Source organism: Lepisosteus platostomus, chromosome 4 (genome assembly GCF_059453375.1).
Source record: "Lepisosteus platostomus isolate fLepPlt1 chromosome 4, fLepPlt1.hap1, whole genome shotgun sequence".
Taxonomy (NCBI): domain Eukaryota; kingdom Metazoa; phylum Chordata; class Actinopteri; order Semionotiformes; family Lepisosteidae; genus Lepisosteus; species Lepisosteus platostomus.
The window spans coordinates 29,901,747-29,927,867 of record NC_142614.1 but is presented as its reverse complement, the minus strand read 5'-3'; the positions used below and the strand labels follow the sequence as shown (position 1 = coordinate 29,927,867).

At 34.9% G+C, this 26,121-nt stretch overlaps 2 protein-coding genes across 6 annotated transcripts in view; one reads left to right on the top strand and one right to left on the bottom strand.

Annotated features, from left to right (window-relative positions):
- The window catches only part of apc (APC regulator of WNT signaling pathway), a 76,730-nt gene extending 65,976 nt beyond the window's left edge, over positions 1–10,754 (bottom strand). For all 3 annotated transcript variants that reach the window (XM_088629368.1, XM_088629371.1, XM_088629370.1), the window contains exon 1: positions 10,516–10,754. The gene's annotated coding sequence lies outside the window, so the exon portion shown is untranslated. The remainder of the gene's footprint in view (positions 1–10,515) is intronic.
- Positions 10,755–16,606: 5,852 nt separating this feature from the next.
- Positions 16,607–26,121, top strand: part of epb41l4a (erythrocyte membrane protein band 4.1 like 4A) — a 130,407-nt gene continuing 120,892 nt past the window's right edge. The window contains exons 1-2 of one of the 3 annotated variants that reach the window (XM_088629366.1): positions 16,607–17,119; positions 17,373–17,716. In XM_088629366.1, coding sequence (XP_088485492.1) covers positions 17,618–17,716 — 99 coding nt within the window. In that variant the 5' untranslated portion in view covers positions 16,607–17,119; positions 17,373–17,617. The remainder of the gene's footprint in view (positions 17,120–17,372; positions 17,717–26,121) is intronic. The other 2 variants (XM_088629365.1, XM_088629364.1) reach the window with 2 other exon arrangements.

Here is a 26,121-nt window from a genome sequence, read left to right as displayed (position 1 = left end):
ACTTCAATACTGTACATGTTGGACTTGTATACAGTTAAATTTATGCTTCTTTTTCAACTCCTGCTCTCAAAACATTTGCAAGGTAAAAAGCTATTGAGGGAAGCACTTTAATAGTATCAACACTGTCTTCTGTGTATACACCAATAGAGAAGTATTGCTACAGTTCAAACATGGATTCTTGCGTCAAACAGAGGAATGCATTGATGGATTATACATACTATCTTCTCTACTCACCTCCCTAATGTTCATCGTTTTGCTTATTTCCCATTGATTTATTAAAGAACCATTTCACTATTCATCAAACGCGGTTTGCTTATCCATCAAGAGATTGCTTCCATGCACTTTCATTTTGTGGCAACTTGCTGCAGCTTAATTAGAAAAACTTATGAAACTCATTTGTATTATCTGTCCATATGTTATTCTTAATAAAAACTCATTTTTGATTCAAGACCAAGTAGACTTCAAAAGAAAGTATATACAACTGCATCATCAGCTTCACCACTTGCTTTGTGTGCTTATCAACCAACACCTTTTCATTTATATCATAAAATATTTCTGTGATATCCATCAAGGGTGGCAAACTATTATTCGATCATTCCTTATGAACCTGACATTGTCCGAGCTCTACATTTAAAATACTTTAAAAAACAGCATTTCTATTTTCTAATATTAACTTTATGTTCAGGTGTCATCCAGCAGTCAGCCACATGAAATACAAGAAGAAAAATACCATCAGTTCTGCAGAGAATGAAACTAAATTAAACAAAAAAAGAGAATATCAAAATGAACTAGTAATTAATGTAAGAGGGACTATAAATACAGTTTAATCTTTGCAGGAATGGTACTACATTTTAAAGGGGAGCTTTAAGAAGATGGCACTGGGATTAGGGATTAACAGTTGAAATTAATGTGGCATTAATGGTTTTATTGCCATTTCCTGAAAATGTCCTGGACAGAACTGATAGGGAAAACTATTCAGCCAGCATTAGAAAAGAAGGCCAAATACTAAACTGTAAGTATATTGTAGCTGTTTCACAATTACAATTTGAAATCTACTTATTAGTGTAAATCTTTACACAAGAATGAATTTAATAATGAACTTCAGATTTTAAAATGTAAATGCTGTCAATAAGACATACAAATATCTTGAATGCCACCAAAACAATCAGGAATAATGCAGGCTACTAACAGAATTACAAGATGGTGTATTCAATTAAAAACATTGTTATTTCCTTATATTTAGATGCAATAAATTACAAATTGCAGAAGTTACACAAATTATATCTGGCACTATCCTTGGAGAGAAATGTCACTCTTTCTTACAACCTCAGTAAAGGAGACTTGCATACTTTTATCCTATGTAACATTGTGATTTCTTTTGTGATCTTGTTTACAGAAATTTGTAGACTTGCTGGACCTTATCGTGAAACTTTTAACATAAAAGATTTTGAACAGAAACGTAAGCACCCCAAGATTACAGAGAGCTAAGGGGGTCTTCAAGGATTATGCAGTGGACTGTCAGAAAGAAAAAATAATATTTTCACCCCAAGACAACCCTTTCTATAATAATACTAAGATTTTAATTCAATACTTATTTCCAATATACAGGAGAAAATAAAAACTCAAATGTCTACATTTAATTTAATATTAAAATGTGTAGGGCAGTCACTCGTGTGACTCGAGAGACTGATGTGTCCGGCCTTTCAAACAGTTTCACCCAGTTCGAAGAGCAGTACTTATATCCTGAGGGTATTACTATGAAATCAGAACCAAGAAAATACCTGAGCACTGAACTGCCTCCAGGAACAAAATGTTTCAATACCAATACTTCAATACCAATCAGGAAGGTTCATAAATCATTTAACATTCTTATGATTAAAAACACTTATGATATACTATGTTGATGTCAGCGGCATTCTCGGAGTCCTCCATTTAGTTTTCTATTAGATGGCTACAGAACCTAACAAAGCATCCACCCCTGCCAATAAGATCACATTTTGATGAAATGCAAGTATTTATGATTTTCAAGTGTCATGATCCAACTGAATTCTTTTATATGTGAAAAGCATAAATGTTAGCAAAGCCTGCAAAGAAGATAAGTTAACAAATGATATGTATGAATCTCCGGTTTTCCAGTCTCCAAGCCTCACCATAAATCTACTCAAATCAGAACTTTGACTGACCACTCAGAGACATTCATACTTTTCTTGTCAGACCACTTCAGTATGGCTTGGGCTTTGTTCAAGTTCTCATGCTGCTAAAATGTGAATTTATAAACCAGTTTTAGATTTCTGGGTGACTATAGGCAAATCCTAAAGGAAAACCTTTTACTTAACATCATCCATTTTCCCCTCACATCCGATAAGCTCCCCCGTCCCTGGTCATGAGAAGCATCTCCATAACACGACACTGCCACCCCCATATTCAACAGCTGGGATAGCACTGACTAGATGATGTGCTGTGTTGAGTTTGTACCAAACATAATGCTTTGGATTTATACAAAAATGTTCATGCTTGTCTTGTCTGACCATAAAAACTTCTGTCATGTCTGCAATATACCTTACAAGAGATTAAGGATGAGTCTTTCAGTAAAGGAGTCTTGCTTGCCCTCATCCATACAGACCAGCATATTGGTGATACATGAACAGTAACTCCCATCTCATGCACAAAACTTTGTAAATCATTCAGTCACTTTTGGCTTCACAGTGGCATCTCCAACCAGTTTTTCATCTGTCTGACTGCGCTGTGTAGAAGGGCAACCTGATCTAGTGATTAGGTGGAATAATGCACTTTAGTGTACTCAAAGAGCTAATTAACCTTCACATGAGTTGTGCCTCTATACCACCTTATCCATGACTTGACTAAAAAGCTCCTTGGTCTTCGTGCTAGATCCAACATATCACGGTGTGTGGTGGCTTGAAATCCAGGATTTGAGGGAATTTACAGAGGGGCATTCAATCTGAAGTTAAACCACTTTGATCACACACAGAGACCGTCAAAACCAGCAAAGAGGTTGAATACTTATGCAACTGAGAATCTTATTTAAAAACCTCAGCTACATGCTATCAGCATTACCTTTAGTAGTTGGAGCAGATAATTCGTAATCTATAAAGTCCTATTTGAAAAAGGCACGACTACAAGACATTTTGAGAAGATTTTTGCAATGCACTATTTTCATCTCCGTTTGACATATTTGGTGTTTAAGAGAAAATAAGTTAAGGAAAGATTTACAAGATTAAAGAGAGACCCTTCATGAATCATGAATATCCGCATATACACAACAACAAAATTAGAAACTTGTTCAAGAGTAAATACATGGAATCTAAACAGGAAAAAACAGTCTTTCTGAAAGGCTCCTTAGGTAAAGCAATTTCTCAGACAACCAAATTGAAATTATTCAGTAAAACATTTAGAAATGGTCTTTCAAAGAACAGGGTCAAGTAATTTAATGAGAAAAGTGTCAAACAAGAGACAAGACTTGATTTTTACAACTTTAAGAACAGAGATTAGTGTTGTATTCAAGGAAAAATGAGTTTTAAGTGAATGGATTTAAATTTTACTTTTTGTAAAACAGACATGAAAGATGTTTTCCATTCCCATTTTTTTCGTTTTATGTACCTTGAATATAAAAACTTGTGAAAGGAAAATGCTAGCCTTTGGTTACCATGGTAACTGTCAGGTGAACCTACTCTCTACAATGCTTCAGTGAGAGAAAACTGGGCTGCATCCATTGGCATTGAAGAGACTGGAAAATTAAATCTACAAACTGAATAGGGAAACACCTCGAGATTATCACTTTCACCAAATATTAAAACTAATAATGAAGGATATGATTAAGTGCAGAAATGTGTACATTACAAAAAGATTTCTATTTTTGTGCTATCAGCAATCAGTGAATAGCCTGAGTGTATATTATTGTTGTCTCTTACATATTACATAATACAGATCTTAATGTTAATTACACAGTCTGGAAACAAATACAATTTCCCTAAAGAAAAGGAGGACAAATAGGACTGAATACACCAGTTGTCAAATATAATCTTAACAGTGAATAGAAAAAAAACATATAAAAAGATATAATATTCATCAGCTAGGCCTACTGTACAAAATGTAAATCTATAACCGTTAGCCCCACTTTTTCTGGAGGAAACTATAATAAAAATTACCTTTAAAACAGCATAGCCAAGACAAGGTTGGTAAAAACATACTCATATCGTATAATCTGTTCAAATCTTGCCCAGACTCTTTAGGTTTGGCCTAGACCAGTGGTTCTCAAACTGTGGTACGCGTACCTGCAGTGGTACGTGGCGTGCCGCCAGGTGGTATGCCAAATGACCCTGGAACTGTGTTGTGTGCGCTGAAAAAAATCGGGACGGGTTTTCATATTTTGTATTTTTATACGTGTCGAATACGCAGCCTGCGTACTACGATACAGTGCGCGCTAATACTTCAGTGGACACAAGAGATACTCTATAATTCTATACCACTCTATAGGAATGCGTGCTACGGACGCAAGTGACCAATTGTATTTAAAAAAAGCTACTGTATCTCCAGCAAACAGGGAGAAAGGAGAATGTGCGTGATTTTGGAACAATCCCAACGTTGTAAACACAGGAATGCATAGAAATACGTGCTACGAACGCTGGTAATCTTGTGAGCACAGGAAAGCGTGAAAAATAACAGAAAAATATTTAAGAACTGTTCTAAGTTAATTTGAGAAAACTACACCGAGCGTCTCTGTGTTTCTCTCCCATGCGCATGAAATAAATACTTAAAATAAATACTGAAATAAAAACGGAAACGTGGAAAAATGCAAGCTTGCGGATTGCTAAAGCAGGTAAGCCCCACACTATTATGTGTGGAGAAAAAGCTGCTGAACAGCTCGACCTGCTGCCCCCCTGAAAGACACAGTTATTGAAATGAAGGATTATATCAAAAGTACGCTGACAGAGCGCGTTAAGATGAGCAGATGTTTTTCACTGCAATTAGATGAGTCTGTAGTCGATTTGGCCAATTTGCTCGTTTACGTTAGATATGAGTTTGAGGGTACGTCCCGTGAGGACTTTCTGTTCCGTAAGCCGCTACCAACAGGAACTACAGGAGAGCACGTATTTCAGCTTCTGAATGAATTTATCGAAGAGAATGGCATCGACTGGATAAAATGTGTCGGAGTTTGTACAGACGATGCTAGAGCAATGACAAGCCGACACATCGGTGTAGTTGCACGAATTAGAGAGGTTGCTCCAGAAATTAATGGTTTCATTGCAACATCCACCGCGAGACCTTTGCTGTCAAGAAAATGCCTGACAATTTAAAATCTGTTAGACTGTTGTGAATTGTATCAAGGCTCGAATAATTAATTCACATCTGCTTTGCTCGACTGAACAGGCTCACCCCTCTCACTGAAATGGTGCTTTTCATTTTTATGTGTTGTTGTTTTTTTCTGTAAAACACTTTGAGAAGCCACATTTTAATATATCAAACAAAGTTTATTATTTTAATATTTATTATATGTATGTGTGAGTGTGTGTGCACATGCGCTCATGTTGATCATTGATAATTTCTGGGGTTCCTATGAGATGATGACTTGTAGGTGGTACTTGGATGCTTTGGTTGGATTAGGGGTGGTACTTGGTCCAAAACGTTTGAGAACCACTGGCCTAGACGAAAATACCAATTATAAACAGATAATAAACCATTTAAAAAGGGCCAGGTACAAAGCAGCTTATAAATTAAATAAAACTTAGACATTTTAATTCAATTGAATTTGTAATATTAATTGTAATATTGTTATGCAGTAAGTTTACCTTCTAATTGACAATCACTTAAGATATTACATTTAAATATAAAATCATACTGAACATATTTAAACCTGACATTTGAATAAAAACCTGTCAAGAACAAGAGGCTGAAGAAATTTTAAAATGAGAGAGAAATGTGTCTGATTCTTACTGTAGTACTGTACACACAGGCTACTCAGTCAAACATTCCTAAATGTGTACAGGAAATCAAATGAAGAATCCCCCTTGCTAGTTTATGTAATCAATTGCTGCTACTTCAACCCAGTATTTGCAAGTGCACCATCCATACAATAAATTGTTTCAAGCAGCTGACTAATTTAAACCACAATACAAAGTACTTAAATGAAACAGGATCCCACAGTGGCCACTGTTACTGTGCTATGCAGCACTTCTGTATTTGCTGCTCTTACATTGGCACACAGTCAAATGCCCCGCATTATAGTTAATATTTCTCCTGAAAGGCAAATCTGCAGTGACTAAGTATAAATTTCACTGATGCTGCAGAACATGAACAAGGGGATTTAGTAATTAGCCTCATCCAAATCAAAGACCCTAAAACTTACACTACATGCTGTCTAAAACAAAGGAGACCTTGAAATCATTTAACAACATGGTAGTTTTCCATGGATATGAAAGCCCTTTAAAATATCCTTACAATGAAATGTAACAGGCTTTACAGGTTTAAATATGAGGGGCAATGACTATAACTCAAATCATTCCCAATAAAGCCCTGCTTCTTAAATTGTGAAATTTAAAATAAAATCTTACGAGACCCGATGAAATGAAGACCAAATGACAACAGAACAAGTACTACAACATTGTGAAATGAACCTTAGAGCAGCTTGTGTAGGGGTGGCATGGTGGCACAGTGGTCAAAATTCAATTCTCCCCATGTTTTCTTTCAAAGATGTGCCACTAGTTTAAATGGCTTTTTTGAATTGGCCCAAGTGTGAGCGTGTGTGCCCTGAAATGCACTGGTGTTTCATCCAGGGTGTATGACCAATGCTTCTTAGGATGGCTCCTGGGTACAGTGACCGTGAATTGGATACATGGTTATTGAAAGCAAGTGAATGATCTTAAGTTTGAACCATCCAATCAAAGGAGTCTAAAACACAGAGAGAGAGAGAGGTGTAAAAGGTCATGAAAGCTTTTAGTATTTTAGTATCAGATTCTGAGTAAGTGACATACCCTGAATAAACACTGTACTACTGCAAAATGAAGTGTATAAATATCTAAGACGGTCAGTGTTTTTCATTTCAGTACGTAGATCTCTCTTAAAATCTCTCTGTTTTAATGAAGGACAAATATATAACTAGAGGTCAAATCACAGAATTAATCACAAACTCAACTGCTTTGTATTACAAGAAAGGCCCTTGCCAAAGCCTCTTGCATCATGCCTGTTTCTATAGAGCACCTTCATATAAATGATAGCCACTTTTAATAACTAAGTTCTCTGTACACAACAGATCATTAGCTTTCCTAAAACATTTGATGCTTTAATTACACTTTAGTCCCATTTTAATATTCAGTTTCCAAAACCCTAACCCTTCATTACTATTGCACGCTTGCAATTAAGCCAAAATATAAATTACTAAGGAAAGAAGGATGATATATCTTTAATAAAGTGTTATGTAAGGCACGCTACATTCACTTTGGTACTTCATACCAATGTTGTTTAAAGGAAATATCAAACACAGTAGGCTTTTCCAATAGTATTCTAATTTTGAAGTATGAAATGCCAATGAAACATGTCTAAGCAAGTAAATATAAAGACAACTCTTGATAAAAACAAGATTCAATTTCTAAAGCCACTGCAAGTTTCAACTCTCCACAAAGATGTTTATGGAGTTAGAAATCAAGGTTTTTTTAGCCAACACTGAGCAAGTAGTGAGTATTCGGGCAGTGACAGTGCTGCTACTCTACATTAGAAAACACATCACTTTGCTTCACTTTCTTTTTGTTAGTGAGCTCAACTATTACTGGTCCTTACGGTACAAGCACGCCTCTGAGTTTGTCCATTTAAGCTTGAATATTAAAAGACTTGAGAAGATTTCGAGTTTTGAACCATATTAAGAGAATAAAGCAAAAAATATATAACCAGACAAGAGAGATCTTAATCCTATCACTGTAATCATCTGAATCATCATATTCTACAATATTCACATTGTTCACATAATATCTTCTAAATTGTGTTATTTCTCAGTAATTTACAAAACATCTGGAATATAGCACATTTCTCATAAAGCCTGAAAAGACTGACCTCCGTAGACTAATTCTGACCACTCCTATATAAACTGAAAACAAATTGCTGTTTGAATAGGTACTGCAGTTTGATGTTTCTATACACACATATAAAAACACTTTCATTCCCCTAAACCAGTGGTTCTCAATCCTGATATTGGAGCACATCAGCTTCTGCTGGGGTTTTTCTAACTGGTCCCCTAATCACAAGTACTAATTGCTGTCAGTAGATGATCTACTTGCTTGTATAGGCATTTTTTCTACAATCAGACATTCTTTAAAAAAAAAACAATTTATTTGAAGCCTTTTTCTATTTGCTTTCAGATCTTGAAAAGCTGAATTGGTATTAACCCCACACTAATAAATGAGGTTCAGGACAGGTACAGTATCTGAAATCTAACCAATTTCCTGTTCAAGCAGAAGGAAAAACCGAGTCAGCGGGAAATGCCTGATGAAGTGTCATGTCCACTTGTGTCTGTTCATTATTAACAGATCACCTATTAACAGCTGTTTAATCAAAATTAACAATTTGCAAGTTTAAGAGGGAATTTATAAAAGCAAGTCTGAACAATCACAACACTGATGAGTGTAAAAAAACAGCAGACATAGAGGTCTTACAAAATCAGGACTGAGAATTGATCTGCCATTAACCAAACTGATATCAGAATCCACAAAGTACACAACACTTAAAAAACCTCACAAACTCACGGTAGAATATGGAAATGCAAGTAAAAAGCTAAAACTATTTGTACAAATTATTAAAATGTGATAGTTTAATTTATGCTGAGGCACAAGTATGTAATGATTTTTTTTAAATCCCCACAAAATACAGTATATACTTGTATGTTTTTCTGAAGTCATTTTTTGTGCATAGTTAAATCATGTATATATTGATTATTCTCTCAAGACTTATTCTGGTCAATTAAAATGTTTTCCACTTTACTTACAAAGTAACCATTTTAAATGGACCTAAAAGAAAACATTTCAGCATTTTATTTTCAATTGTAAAACACGACTCAGTCTTTTCACAATCTAAGTGTTTAATGCTAAATAAGTGTCAACATAGATTTTATTCAGATTTTTCTTCAAAATGATTTAATATGACATAAAGGAATAATCGAGTTACACTTATAAAGACTTGAGGCGCCTCATGATAGTGATGAAAATTTTAATAACAGATGCTATTTCGTGAAAACTTTTGCTCATCGGTTTTTCCCCCTCACACAAACCGCAATACTTTCCATGCAGAACACAAAATTCCTGCCAGAAGCCAGTTAAGACATTGCAAACTGGATGCTCGTTGACATTAGCTACTGTTAATATTGATATTGTAACAAAACTAAAAAATTAAGACAATTTGGAATAGAAATATAATCGCGAAGATCTGCAACACTCATTGGAGAAAATAATTCTATTGTATACATTCTTGACTTATGGGCATACACCGACGAACACACTTCGGGAAAACTAATAAATAAAATATCGTCTCCCTTTTTTAGTTTTGTTCAATTCAAAATTCGTAAATTACTGCGTTTGAATGTTTGTCATTTCCATTGTAAAATATTTTCTTTACACAAAGGTTGCGGAATTTTAATGTCTTGCTCTGGTGTCCCACAGACGGGATCTCGGTGTTTTATCGTCTAAGGAAAAGGCTGGCCCCATCTTTTCATCGCACGAAACCACTCTTCGAAGTGGTCGCTTATTTGATACTGGATTTTTTAAATTGTTTTGAAAGATTTATTCGTAAGTAAGATCGCAGGCAACGCGTCACTATCAGAGACTGCATCTTCGTAGTACTAGAATCACAGAATCTAAAACTTTCTTTAAACTTAAACTCCGAGAATCTAGACTCACAAATGTATGGTTGCGTTTAAAATTCAGTGTCAGTCTGAGCACCGGTAACACAGTGATTTGCAACAGATAAGTGACCTTTGTGCTTCGCTCTTTTGTTACTGCAAGTATTCTGCCTGGTCACATTCGCCTCTCACGACCCACAACGGGACATTCTTTAGACTAGTTTGAAGGTATATCTTTACTTAATCCAACTGGCTCTGAAATTGCGTTAGTGATCCAGCACATAAGAGTTCTCAAATCTTGATATTTATCACCTCGCCACAGTCTTACGTTAAGTGGACTTTTAATTCCCAACACAAACAAGCAAAAATTAACCAAGCGAAAGGATTTCTGTACAGGAACAGTACAGAAAGCTACTCTGTGGTAGTACTAGTACCCAACTACTTCAACATAAACGCAACATGTTATCTTTCCGTAGATGGGCAGCAGGAGCTACAGCAGGTAACTTTTTTAAAAAGGTAACATTAGGAAAATAAATGATCAGTTGATTGGGTTAGTTGCCTTCACCCCACCTAAATTACACCTCGTTAATTAGTCGTTCCCAAAGTAACACTGGTGTTTTCCAAGTATTTTGCAACTTTTGTTAGACTGCAGTTGTAGCAAACAAAACATTTCATACCTGAACCAACATCAAACCCTTCTCCGTAGTTCAAAAAGCTCCCTCCGAAAAAATCGTCTCGATAAAACTTTTTTTTTTAGTTTTCGACGCCCATTCCTTTATTATTTAATTGCTCTTCTTCTTAGAAAACCTGCCGAAACTTCTTTCTTTGTGTCTCCCTCTGTTTCTTCCCAAAATACACAGTGGGTTCCCCCTTCCACGCTACGCCATATTGTCTGTGCCTCCAGCCTGTGAACGCGCAGGCGCGGTGAGGAGGCAGAGACTCAGTTTCCAAATTCCTCCCAGCGCGATGCAGGCTAGCCGGGGGGAACAGCAGTAGCTGAATGCGCCGTAGAAATTTTACGCAGTATCGTGCATTTTACATACAGCTGTTTTGGGGCTGTCCCGTCGGCTTTGAAAGCATAAGAAGAAATAAAACCACTGCAGAGAGCAAAGCACACGAGCGCATTTCAATGTAGCCACTGTGCCATCAACGAGTTATTTGTACACTGTTTTGAAGCCGTACTGAAATAGCTTATGACAACATGTCCGGAAACACTGAAATATTTTTTTAGTTTAACGTTGGAGTACTATTATCAACAGTAACAGAAAAAAATTGTAAACCAGAAGCAACAAAGTCAATAAGTGCTAAATTGCCTATTTTTTAGATTAATCTTGTTGTCTGTAAAATGGTCGCGAACATACAAATTATGTGGTCGAAGTACAGCTTGACGGTTCAAAAAGAATTTGTGAGGATTTTAGCGTCAGATTTCCCGAGCTCTAACAAAACAGGCTGCACGTATTCAACTTCTGAGATGCGGTATTGGAATAGCAAAAAAAAGAACAGTACTACCTTTGAAACCCAATGCCTGTAGATATACAAGTTTTCTTTAAAAATGGAATACAATCTAATTCCCTACACAGTTGAAGCCTTTTCATACCCACAAAGCTAGAAGAGAAAATATTTTAGGTTACATAATAAATCACTGCAGTTCCTACTGAAGTTGAAAAGAGATGGGAAATCATTACATTAAATTTGGAAACTGAACTCATACGTACCTTACTGTCATTATACACTACAGGAAGTATCGTTCTTTGTACAGTGTTAGGCGTTTTCACTTACAATAATCAAACTACTTTTAAAAATATTGCCATGGAAATTTAATGATCAAGTATTCAGGATCTCTGTCTAACATTCGAAGAATGGCAACTCTTAAGTATAGTATATAGTATATAAATCTCCAGTATCAGCCGATGACTTTTACTCATCTACTTGCGTATTTAAACTTTTGCTTACACTTATTGAGTTGTAATTGCAACTTGAGTTTCCAAGTCGCGGCATACAGAAACATACTGAACTAATATACAGAGCCATGCTTCAGAAAAGCATATCACTTATAACTGCAACAAACTGACAAAGTTATCGGGAAAATAAGAAAAGCTGCTTTGTAGAAAGTGCACTGACATTTCATTGAACAGGTGAATTCTTTATGCTGGTTAATATTTGTCATCATAAAGGATGATGAACAGACTAGCAACATGTATGGCTGCTGTTGAAAGCAATACATCTGCTTTCAATGCTTGCTTTAAAACATGTAACAGATGCAGTCTTGTGGAGTTCAGTCCATTCTTCCCTTTGATCAATCCAAACACTTTTTAATAACATTTTAAATTAGACTTATTTTTTCTTTAAACATTCATGCAGAAATGTGATTGACAAGTTTCTTTAAAGTAGTTCAGGTGGGTTGCAGTGTCAGCATGCGTAGGCTGCAAAGGAACAAATAAAAGGCCGTGGAGCCTTCTTCACACCTGAAACAGCCGAAACGTTGTGTTTTCTTTATTTACCAAATTTACCAAATTTTTCCTAAAATTGTGGTAAATTTTAGGAAACAACTTTGAAGCTGTAATAAATATATAATGCAAACCAAGTACAAGTTACTGTATTTCTTTAAGCTTTTATAAAGATTTCTTCCTGTAGTTGTTGATGCATCTTACATAAACATTACATTTTTTTACCACTAAACATATGTTTTTAAGAAAGGTTTTTCTAAAAAAAACTGACATCCACCAGTTTTTTCCACAATTAAATGAAGGATCCTTAAACAAATGTTTAGATTTTTAAAGACATGTAAATTGTCCTTGTGTATGAAAATGTGGATGTAAAAAAAAACTCTCAATCTGCTGTTTGTCTAATTGGAGATAAAAAAACAGCTAGAGGCTTTGTACTGGGCATAATAATAAATCTAAATGGACTGCATTTATCATTTTCACCTCATTAAAATTTAACACATGAAAGTGATAGCCTAAGGAGATGCTTATTTTTACTACCGTACATCAATACATTCATAGATAAATATTTAAATTAATCAACATCTTGGTTCAGGGCTCATTTGAAATCTTATTTTTTCACAACTTTACAATGAAAACAAGGGATGGCACAGAGTATTTGATAAGCCTTTAGGCTCATAAACAGTACGACAGGTTGTGGGTTCAAGCCTCTGCTGGAGACAATGCTGTTTTACCCTTGAGAGAGGTACTATACTTTACCATTGTTGCTCCCTTACACCAAGCTGAATGAGTAGGGATAAGCATTGCTGGGGTGTAATCCCTGAAATGGACCAGAGCCTGCCCTGGAGGAAGCTACATTTTCTAGTTCCCTTAATTCTCCAGAAACCAGGATGGGCTCTGGGCCAATGTACCACTTTGCCTCTGGTGAAATTTCTACAAAGAAATGTTTCATGTTTCTCTTCTTGATTGGAAGAATGGTGTGTTTATAATGACAGCATTGCACATACTGTACCTGACAAAAGCAGTCAGTAGGGCACAACTAAAGCAGGTAGTTGTCCACATGATGAGGTAAATGAGACAGGAGCAGAACTTTCCATTGAGTGTTTCTGTGATCAACTAAAAATCTCTTCAAAGGTTTCTTCAAACTGGGCTTTCAAAGATATCAGTAATCTAGATCGGTACCAGTGGTATGCGTACAAATTTTGACACATATCCACTCACATTACTGCACATCTGGCAATAAAACAAGGATTAACTCCTGAGAAGTCTCCAACACACAGGATGTTGTGAATTCAGCCTTCAGCAGACAAAATCATTACAGCCATCTTCTGGGATTCTAAGGAACTTCTTCACAATGTCACAAAACACTTACAGAGGAGAATTCTGCCCGTTTTCTGAAAAGATATTGAAATTAATCAAGCAGAAAAGAATGTTGACCAAACATACAGTATGCAGTTTCTTCATGACATTGTACCTTTGTACAAGTCCCGTGTTGCTTTGTCATTTGTAAATGGAACTTTAAGCAGCTGAATGACCCATTCTTCACAGCTGACCTTCATTGAATCTTAAGGCTTACTTTTGTTTTACACACAGGGGCAACAGCAGGGCAACCTGAAGCATTCTATGCTGCTTGTATAGGTAGTTTGAAGCCTTGTACAACATTATAGAGCCTGTATTTTTCATTACCCCTTTACTTTTATCTGTTGCTACAAGTTGTATATTAACACATTTGAGGTAGAATATTTAATTGACCAGGAAAGCACTGACTTCCAAGTTATTTCAATAAATACAGTGGTAATATGACAGCTTTGTAACATAAAAATCTGAAATAAATCAAATCATTGATCCACCTTTTGCAATCAGATACATTTTTAATTATCTAAATTAATCAGAATTACCCAGTGTTTTTTATATTAAAATATACTTATGAAATAAATATGGCCTTATTTATTTTATACAAAACATTTAGAAAAGATACAAAAGAGAAGCCTTCAATTCCATCTTGCTTTTTTGTAAAGTGTATTTGTGAAAGAATCTCTTCTCAGCTGTTAGGAAGCATCCTAGACAGTTTCAACAACACTCATCTATGGTTGCCTTCAGATCCTGCTTTTATTTTGATCCGGAAGTGGGGTTTAGTTTAGAGACACTGAAGTACTGGAAAAATGCACAGGCATATTTTCTGCAAAGTGTTTTTGTTTTATTTCTAGTATTACTGTCCTGCATAATATTTTAAATAATTTTAAAAAGAGTACAAAGTGACTTTCAAATGGTAAAAGTGATATTGTATGGCATTTATATATGTATATTATGGACAATATAAGAAATTGGATGATACAAAGAAATAAGTGTTCTAAAGCTATAATCACTTAAATAAAATATAATTGTAACAGGGAAAATGGATACGACAAACATTTCTTTAGCGTATACTATCGTTTAGGGACCATGAGAAAATATACAATGTTGCCACACGATGGAGCTATAAATATTTTTTTAAATCTTCACCATTGCTAATCAAACCAATGTACGAAGACAATAACAGACTATAAAATGGTAAAAATATGACTAACAAGCAGAAATAAGAAATATAAATTCTGTAAATTATTAAGCTTTTATATTGAAGAAAATAACTTTAACTTTCCATAAGGAATGCCACTTACACCTTTTACAGAACACTGAGAAAATAACCTGAAGCACTCACGTATTTTTCAACATAAAATACGCGTCCTAAAACATAACATTACTATACATAACTTGGAAAAAATTGCTTTATATTAAATTATACCTTGAATAACATACACAGCTGATTTAAAATTGATCCAGTAGGTTTAATCAACAATTTACAACACCAGGTATCATCAATTTTTACAACAGTAAAAAAACAGCTCACTTAATCCATAACATTTAAATTAATAGTTTAAAAACATTTAAGGAGTGACACCTACTTTTGACAAACTGAACGTTTTATATGAAGCAGGAAAACACTATAAAACATTTATCTTATTGAAGCAAGCCATGCAAAAGAGAAGAGCCTAAAGATCTGGAATTTCAGGGCGACTGAATCGCAAATAGTACAAATACATAAAAGCGGGCCCCGCCCTTTCAGTAAATGAGCAATAAAGTCAGTGTTTCTTTTTTTGCCGAAACATAACTTCTGTAAAAAATGAATGCAAAGTAGTTTCATATTTGCATGTAACAAAACAATAGTTACACTTAAAAAGCTGAAAGTAAATGAAATAGTGGTACATAAAGCATAAAGCAATGTACATAAAGCAATGAAGATAGTCCTAAACAAACCTAAAAACATGAAATTTTCTCAAACGTCCAGTTTAAAATTGAAATGGGAAAAATTGATTAAACTCCACTTTTCTTTGTTCATCATCATTGATGAATACATTTTGTACTGTAACCGGTCTCCTCTTATGAAGCTATGCTGTCAAGAGAATTATCTTTTTAAAACAATAAAAATAAGCAACACGTGTTATGAGTCAGGCTTATATGTTTCATGATACAGTACATGATACACTTGACTTGCATTCACTTTGTGCAGTAGAACAGGATCGTCAGTACCCCTGCTTCTTTAATAAACTTCTACATTGTCTCAAAGCGAATATTTGTACAGTAAATTATTAAGGTAATACTTAGTCAAGCTCTTATTGATAATATGACGTACCTTAATCGTTGCCAACTTGTTTTATGTCAATAAATTAATAAAATGAGCATTATTAAAATAATGTATGATTTTAAGTTCTTCTTACTTCAATAAATGGCACAGGACGTACAGTACCACTTCGCTAGTGCAGCTCTGAAGTTTTATTTCTGGCATGTACTGTATTGTGATATCAATGTGATATCAGATCGGGAATTTTCTAGGATACTGTATATGGTTATATATGTTAAATCGTTTTTAATATTAAAACATGACTTAAAATGAATTCAAAATTACTCAATTCTACTATATATGTGTTTATAAAGCAAAAAATCGCTTTATAAAGTGTTTTATCCTATACATTTTTCATTAACATATTTTTACATTAAATGTACAAATTGCCTGGATATTTTCCTTGCAGAAGAACAGTTCCTCAGTTTCTTAGCATTCACTCCCCCCCCAATAAAAAACAAGCTAGAAAAATCCAACTCAACCGTGAATTCTTAGAGCTCCTGGCTACATCAAGATTTATTGAGCATTATCTATGGACAGGTGTTTAAGAATCAGATTGCTCAGCTCTTCCCCGGCAGGTGGCAGAAGAGTTTCGCCTTTTCTTGTCTTGCCCGAGGAAGAAAGTCCGTGAAGGCGGAGTCACAGTGGGAGAGCCATCACCGGGGAGACGGACACAGCTACTGCTCAGCACACAGGCTGAAACACTAGTAGGTTTTCATGTTCATTTCCACAGGGACAAGGGGAGCTGTGCTACCTGAACTGGGGCAGGATCGTACCGTAATATTAGTAGGAGAGAATTGTGAATGCGGAGTACAACCCACGTTAGAAGGAACTCCACCTGGACAAGAATTTAAAGAAAAACTGTTAAGAAAAGCGACCCTGGAGGATAAATTAAGGCGCAGATCCCATGTGCTAATGATAAATGCGCTGCTTATGGGGGTACTCATCACAAATGTAAGTAGCCTCAGGAGGAGACCATAGCCCGGTCTTTGAAGTAAGCTTAATCTAACCTAAAGAAACGAAAATGACAAAGATAGTTATATAATGGACAGTAATTTGTAATTATGTCTTTTTATTAACGGTAAAACAAAACAAAATTTACTTTGTCTTTAACATAAATTAAACAAAACGGAACAACATTAACAATCAAAAACAAAGGATTTGGAGATATTCCGTAAGGTAAGAAACAATAAGACCCTATCTCTATCCATTTCTCTGTCCATGCCGTGAAAACAAGACATTTTTTATTTTCATGATTAAAAGTATAATTAAAAGTAAAATAAATTTAAATAAAAATGGTGATCAGGTTGTTGAATTTAAAAATGTATCATTCAGTGGGTCCATTAATAAATTCAGTCTCTTGGTTTGCAAGGTGTATGATATTTTCTTCCTTTTTCTTTTCAAACTTGCGTTTTACTTGTGTGTCTTTCAGATTGGTTTGCGGAAGACTTTACATAGCCCATCATCGCAAGTTTAGAATTTGCTACTACGTATTGAAAGCATCGGTTTAGGGGAAAACAGTCTGATTTTTATTTTGTCATACGCTTTACCGATGAATGAGTTAAAGCACTCCTGAATCACTGGACTGAAACCAGAAGCAGTTCTTCCTTTGGTCGATGCAAAACTAAGCCACTGGAATACTGTTTTATCACGCTGTTTCATTTGTAAGACTCTGAAATGGGTTGTTTCTGCGCTGCTCAAGAGGAGTTTTATTGCGAGGTCTTGCTTCTGGATGAAACCAAATTGACGCTAACCACCCAACAGCAAGGGATAAAGGTAAGTAGACGCTGTCATTACAATATTGTTCCCACCTGTCACTTTAGTCTTTTGTTTGAAGGCCCCGGTCAGACATAAAGGTAGGGTCACATGCTTTAGCGAACTGGGCTAAATACAAATACTAATTACACTATGCCGAATACATGTTTATCAAAATTAGCTAAATTGTTGCTGTGCTCTTTTAACTTCGGACGGATTACTAGAGATTGAAAATTAACCTTAAATTAACAGAAATTAAGAATGCAGAACACTTTGCAGAAGTAAATTGTTGATGCTTTTAAACCAGATAATGAAAATTCATTAATCTTTCTAATAAAATGTTAAAGTGTTTATTTTTGTTATGTTATGATGTGTTTGATGTTCTATATAAACATCCATGGAAGGTTGTGGGATTATTCCTTTACTCGGACACTTTCTGAAAATATTATGTACTAAGTAAATTAACTCCTAAATGAGCGCCTTTCAATAAAGACATTTACCTGGTTAAACAATCTGGAATTTCATTCCATTTTATACTGCAGGGTAAGTGGCCAGTTCATATTACACTTTAAATAATCTAAAGAACCTATGATGTAGTGTGTTGCTTTAAGTCTGATACATGGATTTAGTTTCCAAGTCATACTTGAAGTGAGGTTATGCCCTTGGCAGTGATATGACTATTGGTATTATTTACTTGCTGTTGACAATGGTTCTCTAGTATGTTGACTGGAGCTATGATGAGCAAGTCCTTCCACTGAGGTTGCTTCCAGAATTTAATGAAGAAGGATGATCCAGACAAGCTTTGGTATTACGGTTTGTCTAAATACGGTATGTGTTCAGAGAGAAAATCAGACAAATACACACCTAGGGAGTACATTTCATGAGCAGGTATTCAACCTATAAATCTTGAAAGCCAGTAGCTGGTGATATTGTTTTAAGGTGTGTTATGGTATGGTAAATGATAATGCTATGAATCAATACTTTTTTTTTTGTTAATTTGATATGAGCATTTGTTGTACCAAAGAGCACAGTCTTTGTCATTGCCTTGGGGCACTAATATCTAATGAAGTTTTTTTCCTCTTTTTGTGTGTGTCTTAAATAACACTGGCTAGTGTCCCTTTCCAAGACAAACAAGAAAATTGCATCATTAAATTATGCACTGAAATTTGATGAGTAGTCAGGACAACATTGTGTGTTTGTTTTTATTGGCTCTATCTGTTAATCACATGTTAGATGCTTCTCATGGGTGAAGCTGTGCTCGCCCAGTAATTATTTGAGAATGGATTCATAAGAGCTCACAACAATTGATGTATAGAACGTGCCATGTTAACTTCTCCCCTTCCATGCTCTCTCATCATTAAAACACTTAAGTACATTACATTCTGTTTCCAACAGCTGTAATTTATGATAGGATATTGAGTGGCATAATGATCCATGGTATAAATAGCTGGATGTTCACGTTTATTTTTTAGCAGTGGTGAGTTTTGATTATTTGTTTGTATTGGTAAGAATATCACCTTGTAGCCTGAGTCCATCAGGTCTTAGAGACTAACTAAGGATGGGAGATCTAAGAAAAAACAGATGTTAGTGGACCAGCAACATTGTCTAGTGTCCATGTGTTATATTCCAAGGTTCCAACTACATGGACACTGGAGATCACATAGCATTTCTCGTAAAATCAGGGATGTTAAATCTGGTGTACTGGCTCAATTCCATGTGTTTGGCCTTCCTAAATTTCCTCCCTAATTCAATTGGTGCGGTAATTTAATTTCTCACTTCTTCACCTCATCTGTGTAGTGGGAGTACTGGCTCCTTACAAGCTAACATTGTGGTGTACCGATTAGTGATCTTGACTCTAAATGGGAGAGTTATACAGTAAGTTCAAATCCTTAAATGGTGTACTCTTGATCACTCAGATTAGTCAAATTTGATGTTGTATAGATGGGTCTCCAGGTCATCAGCGTATTGTGAAAATACCAAGATGAGAAAAAAAGGTTATTAAGTTCACACTACTGTATATGCACATGAAAGATAGTGTGGACAGAAGGCACATAAGCCATGGAGCACAGGGACTGTGCACAGGTGTTTTGGTCAGATAAAGGTAGTTCTAGGGTTTTTATACACCTTCTGCAGAGGAGGAAAATTTGGATATTAATATCATAAATTGCACTTAAATGCTTGTATGTACTCAATTAATGGATTGATGTCCTGTTCAGGGTGTTTCCCAACTTGTACCCACTATGCCTGTAAGATCTTGCTCCAGCGCGGCCCTGAATTGGTTGAAGTGGTTAGGAAATGGATGGATGATCCATCAATGTCTTATTAAAAAGATAATTTTTTTCCTAGTTAGGATCATTGTTACCCTGAGGCATAGAGCTCAAGACAGGACTACACCATATAAAGTATGCCAGTCCATTACAGGACTCACACTTAGGTGCAAAAGCATTATAAAGACATTAATTAACCTAGCAGGAGGTAAGGCCAGAATTAACTTTGGACGCAAGAACTCTGAGGCAGTTACGATAACTATCGGACCGAACACTTACATGTCATAAATTCTTATACTGGTTAGTAAACCAGCCAACTTGCTAAGTTGGCCAAGTTAAGTAGAAATTTGAATAAAATGATGTTATGCTAAAATTATACCTCAGTTACAATACTGTGTACAATTCTTGTCACCACATAACAAGCCTCTTCTGGGGTTTGAAAGAATGTACTACACTGACAGGCTAAAAGAATCGAACTGAGAAGACTACTTGGAATCCGGGTTTAAGTATTAGAAAGGAATTGAAAAAGCCAACCCAATGGAGTTCTTTAGAACCAACAGTGAAACATGAACCACAGGAAAGTGCATTTAAAACTGATTTCTAGGTTTGTGGTGGTCTGGAACAAGCTACTCAGCCATGGTGTTGAAGATGATACCCTGGTTTCATTCAATAAATGTTTGGATGAAATCCTTGGATCAGTTTGTGCATGTAACCTTGATCATGAGCATAAAATACATATACTTGTACAGTTACTTACAGAAGAACAGCTCTGTTTCTGTGGTCTGCTGGTCTTTATTTGTCTTACCCTTTACTTAATGTTTTCTTTGTAGCTCAAATTCTTAGCTTTCCATATGATAAAAATCTTATCATGGCAAATTTCCTTTACCACCTCAAGAACCAAAGTATGCACCTCAGCTTTCTGTAAAATTAGTATTAGGACATAATTTGTTGTGATAATCATTACTCTTCAAAAAGAGTACTTACTCCAGTAGTTTGTTCGGAGCTAAAGGAGTACATTTGAATTTCCTTATATTTAATATTCCAAAATGTGTTTGATGTTTCATGGTGAATTATATGATTCTCAGCTGATGGAAAATGTTATGTTGTTAAAAGTGTGTTCTTACTTGCAAATAATTCACAATTTCAGATGACAAATCAATGCCAAAAATAATTAAACCAATATTGAGATTAATAAAAGTGATTGAAGACTTTTATTGCTCTTTTCATGTCATGATGTTTCTTTGTCATACAGGAAAAATGGGACTCTCCCAGTGGAAATAAATAATACAAGAGGCAAGGATTAATATAATGAGAGATTACCGCCAACAGAATATAAGTTTTATTGATGGGTTCTTAAGGAAATACAGTTGTGGTTCTGTGAAGGCAAGTACGTACTTCCAGGGAAAATAATCAGATATCTTTAATATTTAAAGGTATCTGTTAGTATCATCAGTTTGCTATGCATTACTTGTGACTACTTCATCCCAATTTTTAGTTTCTGCTTTCATTCTTTGGATGCAATCTAACCTGTTGAAAATTTATTTCTAGACAGAAAGATCAATATGCTTTGGTATTAAGCGTTAGATAAGTTTTTTTAGTTTTAACACCAAGGGCTCTAAATATACAATGAGTGGAATATATGTGTCAATAACATGATATATTGCTATTCCTTTCTTAACATTTATGTTTGAAAATAACCAGTATAAAGAAGTTACAACTGTATTTTAATAAGCACCCCACCAAATTCCTTAAAGATATGAATTGTCTTATCTTCTTGCACTTCCATTTTTCTGGTATGTCTTTTACATAACTGTCTTGTTTCCCACCTGTAATAATGCACAAGTCTAAGCTACCAGATGTTTTGGGGTCTACATTTATATCAGTGTCCAAGACAGACCATGCGGGTCTGATAAAATACACCAGACTCTGAATGGCAAAGTTGAGTACTTTTGACTAGGGAAGTTGTTGGAGCTTATTAAAAAAAACAGCTGGATGAGATCCATTGATCCCTTAGTTACTAGCAACAAAAGAATCAAGATGGCCTCCTCTCTTTTATATCTTTTCTTATGTTCTCTTATCACTTGATCCATGATATCTGTTAGTCATGCTAGAATTATAACTAAACTGTTGGTAACAAAACATCCATAATTTGTCCCTCACTTACTTATTATAGTGGTGAACTGATGCTGGGGGATATGTTCCATCATTCACTCTATCCAGTAGATTCCAGGGTATGAGATGTAAATGCTTCATAAACAAAACATATGTCAGCTGACAAACTTGACTTTAAACATCACTTACGTGTAGATCAGCAGGATGTTTCATAGGAACCACACAGTCAGGTATAATGTACTGCTTACCAAATCATTTTTATAGCAAAGTAAATTCTAAAATAAATTACTTCCCCTAAAATCACATATTCAAGTTGTTTTTTATTCATCCAGAATGCTTTATTACAAAACCTGAGTAGGATATCATGCCTAAGGTGTTTTCAAATTGTGTAGTTCGATCTGTAATGATAGAGAACTATCCAACTGTGTCTGTTTGGGATGGTGTTTTCTTATAGTCTCTACATTGCCAGGCACAAATGATATCACTGGCATGTGCTTAATAGTTTTAGGTTTTGCAGTTTTGTAATCTGTAGTCTTTTTATCTTGTTAAAATGTAACAGGACAATTCTATTTTTTTAATTGTCATTTGTATGCATCATAAAAGCTGAGGATGGAGCATAGTCTAATTAAATACTCAATTTTCTTTTTAGTCGTAGCTTGAAAATAATAAATGAAATAAAGTTTGGAAAAGCATTTTGCAGTGTTAAGGCATAGAGTGTTCTATATGGTGTGAGATGACCCTTTAATATGCTAGCTGCATTGTATGCTCTATTATTGCAATATGTTTTTACCACAGGGTTTGGGAAAATCTTTCATACTGTAAACATGGGTGTATCTTCCTCTGCAGTAATTTCATAATTTTATTTAAACATTTTTAGAAAACATTACAGATGTTCAAGTGTCATGGAACGTTTTGAACGAAATGGTAATGGATCATTTAAATCCTGTAACTTATTTTTAATTAGTGTGAAACTTTGCTGTTGGGAAATTTTTCTGGATTGATTGCTAGTTGTACACGTTTCTTTCTGAGAAAATAATCCATTGGATATATTGGATGGTAGCTATAGAGAAAATTATAGTTAATCAGCAGCATCACCAAGTATCAAATTGTGACATTGAACCCATGAAAATAAACTGCACAGAAATGGTCATTGTATGACCATTTAATTTCCTAGGCTTGGAGACCTAGGCAAAAAATATATAAGGTTATATAATACCTTTTAAAAATGTGTTAATTCCAAAAATAAATATTTTTACAGCTGGTTATATATTGAAGATGGGCACAAAATACTATAAATAAAATGCAATCAAAGGTTTAGAATGTGTCCATATGTCATTGTATGAGCTTCCTTGCCTCGTTCTAAGTCACTATTATTCCTCTGGGAAATGCTAAAAATAAAATGTCCTATTACCCAAAAGAAATTGATTTGCATTTTAAAATGAATGTCATATAACTTGAATTGGGCTATAATGTGTAGAGCGCTCTACAGATGAGGCCACATAAGCAAGACAGTTGGGATCCATCAGCAGTGTTGTCCCTGTTGTGTGCCTAATTAATTTAATGAAAACAATATGACACTGAGACAGAAACTCATTAGCTATTTTAACAATTGGTCACAGAAAACCTCTGGTCTGCAAAAAGCACTTACAGAACTTAATTGCAGATTTAACTTGCAATATTAAAAAATATATTATTTTCAGTCATGTAAACAGTCTACAGCTGATCTTCATGATCAGTAACAGTGATACGATAAAACTTCCTATTCAAATTAATCATACAGTGTCCAGGAACTATTTTTTCTGGTGGAAATACTGTAGCTCCTACAACAACAAACGCAAGCATAACTCTTTACTTAATAATGTTCAAAAAGGAAATCTCTGTTATAACATTGGTGGGGAAAAAAACTCCATTTCCCTTGTGGAAGACAATATATTTTTGAACACAAGAACCTATATTGCCTTCAGGCAGCAACCTTCAGTCCAAATTATGTTTTTATCTGTTATGTTACAGATAAGGAAATGCTATATTATGAAGAAAAAGAGCATATAAAATGTATTTTGGATTTGTAGATATTTGAGTGTGAAGACAACTGTTGTAAAGGAAATTTTTGTACAGTATGTATTTGAGTAAAGAAAAAAACATAAGAAATGTTTTATTTATAATCTAATTTTGTTCAAATTCTCCATATATATTCTTCATTATAGGACCATCTTATATTAAAATAAAGAATAATGCAAGTGTGGCATAATACTAATCACAAAACTGAGTGGACACAAACACATCCAAATCTGACAGTGTGGTCTTTTGCAGGACCCAATGTTATTGCTACAACATTGAAGTACTGTGAGAAAATTGTGAATTTGGATTACTTATTGTAATTTGGCAAGATTCTACATATTTAATTGAATAACTTCATAATTTACTGAATACCCTTCACATTTGCATTTTATATTCAATATGATTTGTGACTATGGCTTTGTGATTCTTGGGTTATAAAGCTCAGAGGAAACACAGTAACCCCTAATGTCCTCAGATGATGTCTTTGTCTAGTGCAATCCAGCCACTGAGGATCAAATAAAAGTGCCTGCAGGTGTATTGTTTAACCAAGAGCACCACAGGAGAGACAAACAATTTAAGAAAAGTAAATGCATAACTGTTCAGGTTAAGCTGTATAAAAAAGGGGTTTAACACATGTTCTATTAATCATTTTATGATCATCTGAGTTTCTATTGATGTTAGTGATGTTAGTGAAGCATTTATAGATGTGTCGCATTCCCACTACTAAGATCAGGAGGAGTGAAAAATTGCTTCGTCAGATTGTGCAAGCCCAGAGTGGAATTTTGCTGTGACACTAGGGTTAATACCCTTATGCTTACAGACACTACCACGGGGTCTTTAATGACCAGGTAATCAGGAGCCTGGTTTAATATTTCATCCAATGGACAACACTGCTTTCAACAGACTGTTACAATGCTGGGGAAACTGGTATAATGCTATAATGTTTTGGGCATTTAATGTTTCATAGGATGTCTGAGAGGAGAATATATGCTGCTTGCATCTGGTTCAAGATACTGTCTGACTTCCTCCTTTTTGCACAGAGAAATCATCAGCATTTCACATCACCAGTTTTCATGTTCAGCATGCAATTTAAATATCTTTTGCTACAACTGAAGGTTTTTACTATCAGTAAAAATAAGAAACCTATTGACAATCATTTATGACTATATTTTGATTTAACAAATCTAATATTGTAACAAGTATTATAAGGCTAGCTTGTGTCTGAAGTGGAGTTCTTAGTAGAGTTGCATGGGGAACATAGTTTGTGCTTTTTATAGGCTTTGAAATTCTTTCTGTGTTGAAACAGTTGTGACAGATGTGATCTGTGAAAAGGAGGGCTAACCAAGAATTAGGAGAAAACGTTGTTGTGATGGTTAATATAAACAAATTATAGCTGGGTGTTAATTAACAGTCTAGTCTGCTGTAGGTGCTTTTCATGTGTAAAATAAACAAATGCCACAATCTCATCAGGGTTCTCTGCTTTGTAACTGTTGACTTGTGAGAACAGTCTAAAATATTACACATAAGATAAGAGTATACCCAAAAGTATATTCATAAGATAGCACAGAATAAATCCACTTTTACTGTTCAGAGTAAAAGCATTCTAAAGATAAAGATTCGAAAATAAAAGAATACAAACATGAATTGAATCAATTCATTCAACAGCTGGCAATTATGAGCTATCGTGCACTATGTTTACCTTTATTGTTAGTGGTTTAGGTGTTTTACATTTAGAAGCTGAAAAAATAAATTAGGCAAAGTAAACAGTTTTGTTTTCATGAATAAGCATCATTGCTTGTTTGTCACCACTGTGATATTACTTAGGTCAGGTTCCAGCATAGTAATTGAGAACTGAAGGAGAAAGGAAGTGCTTGCTGTCTAATTTAAATTTTTATGAAGTAGTCTTTTCTTTTCCATTTTCCAGGCTTTTCTTTTCCATAGAAGTAGATGTGTAAGTATTTTAAATTGTTTAATTCTTTCCCTAGAAAC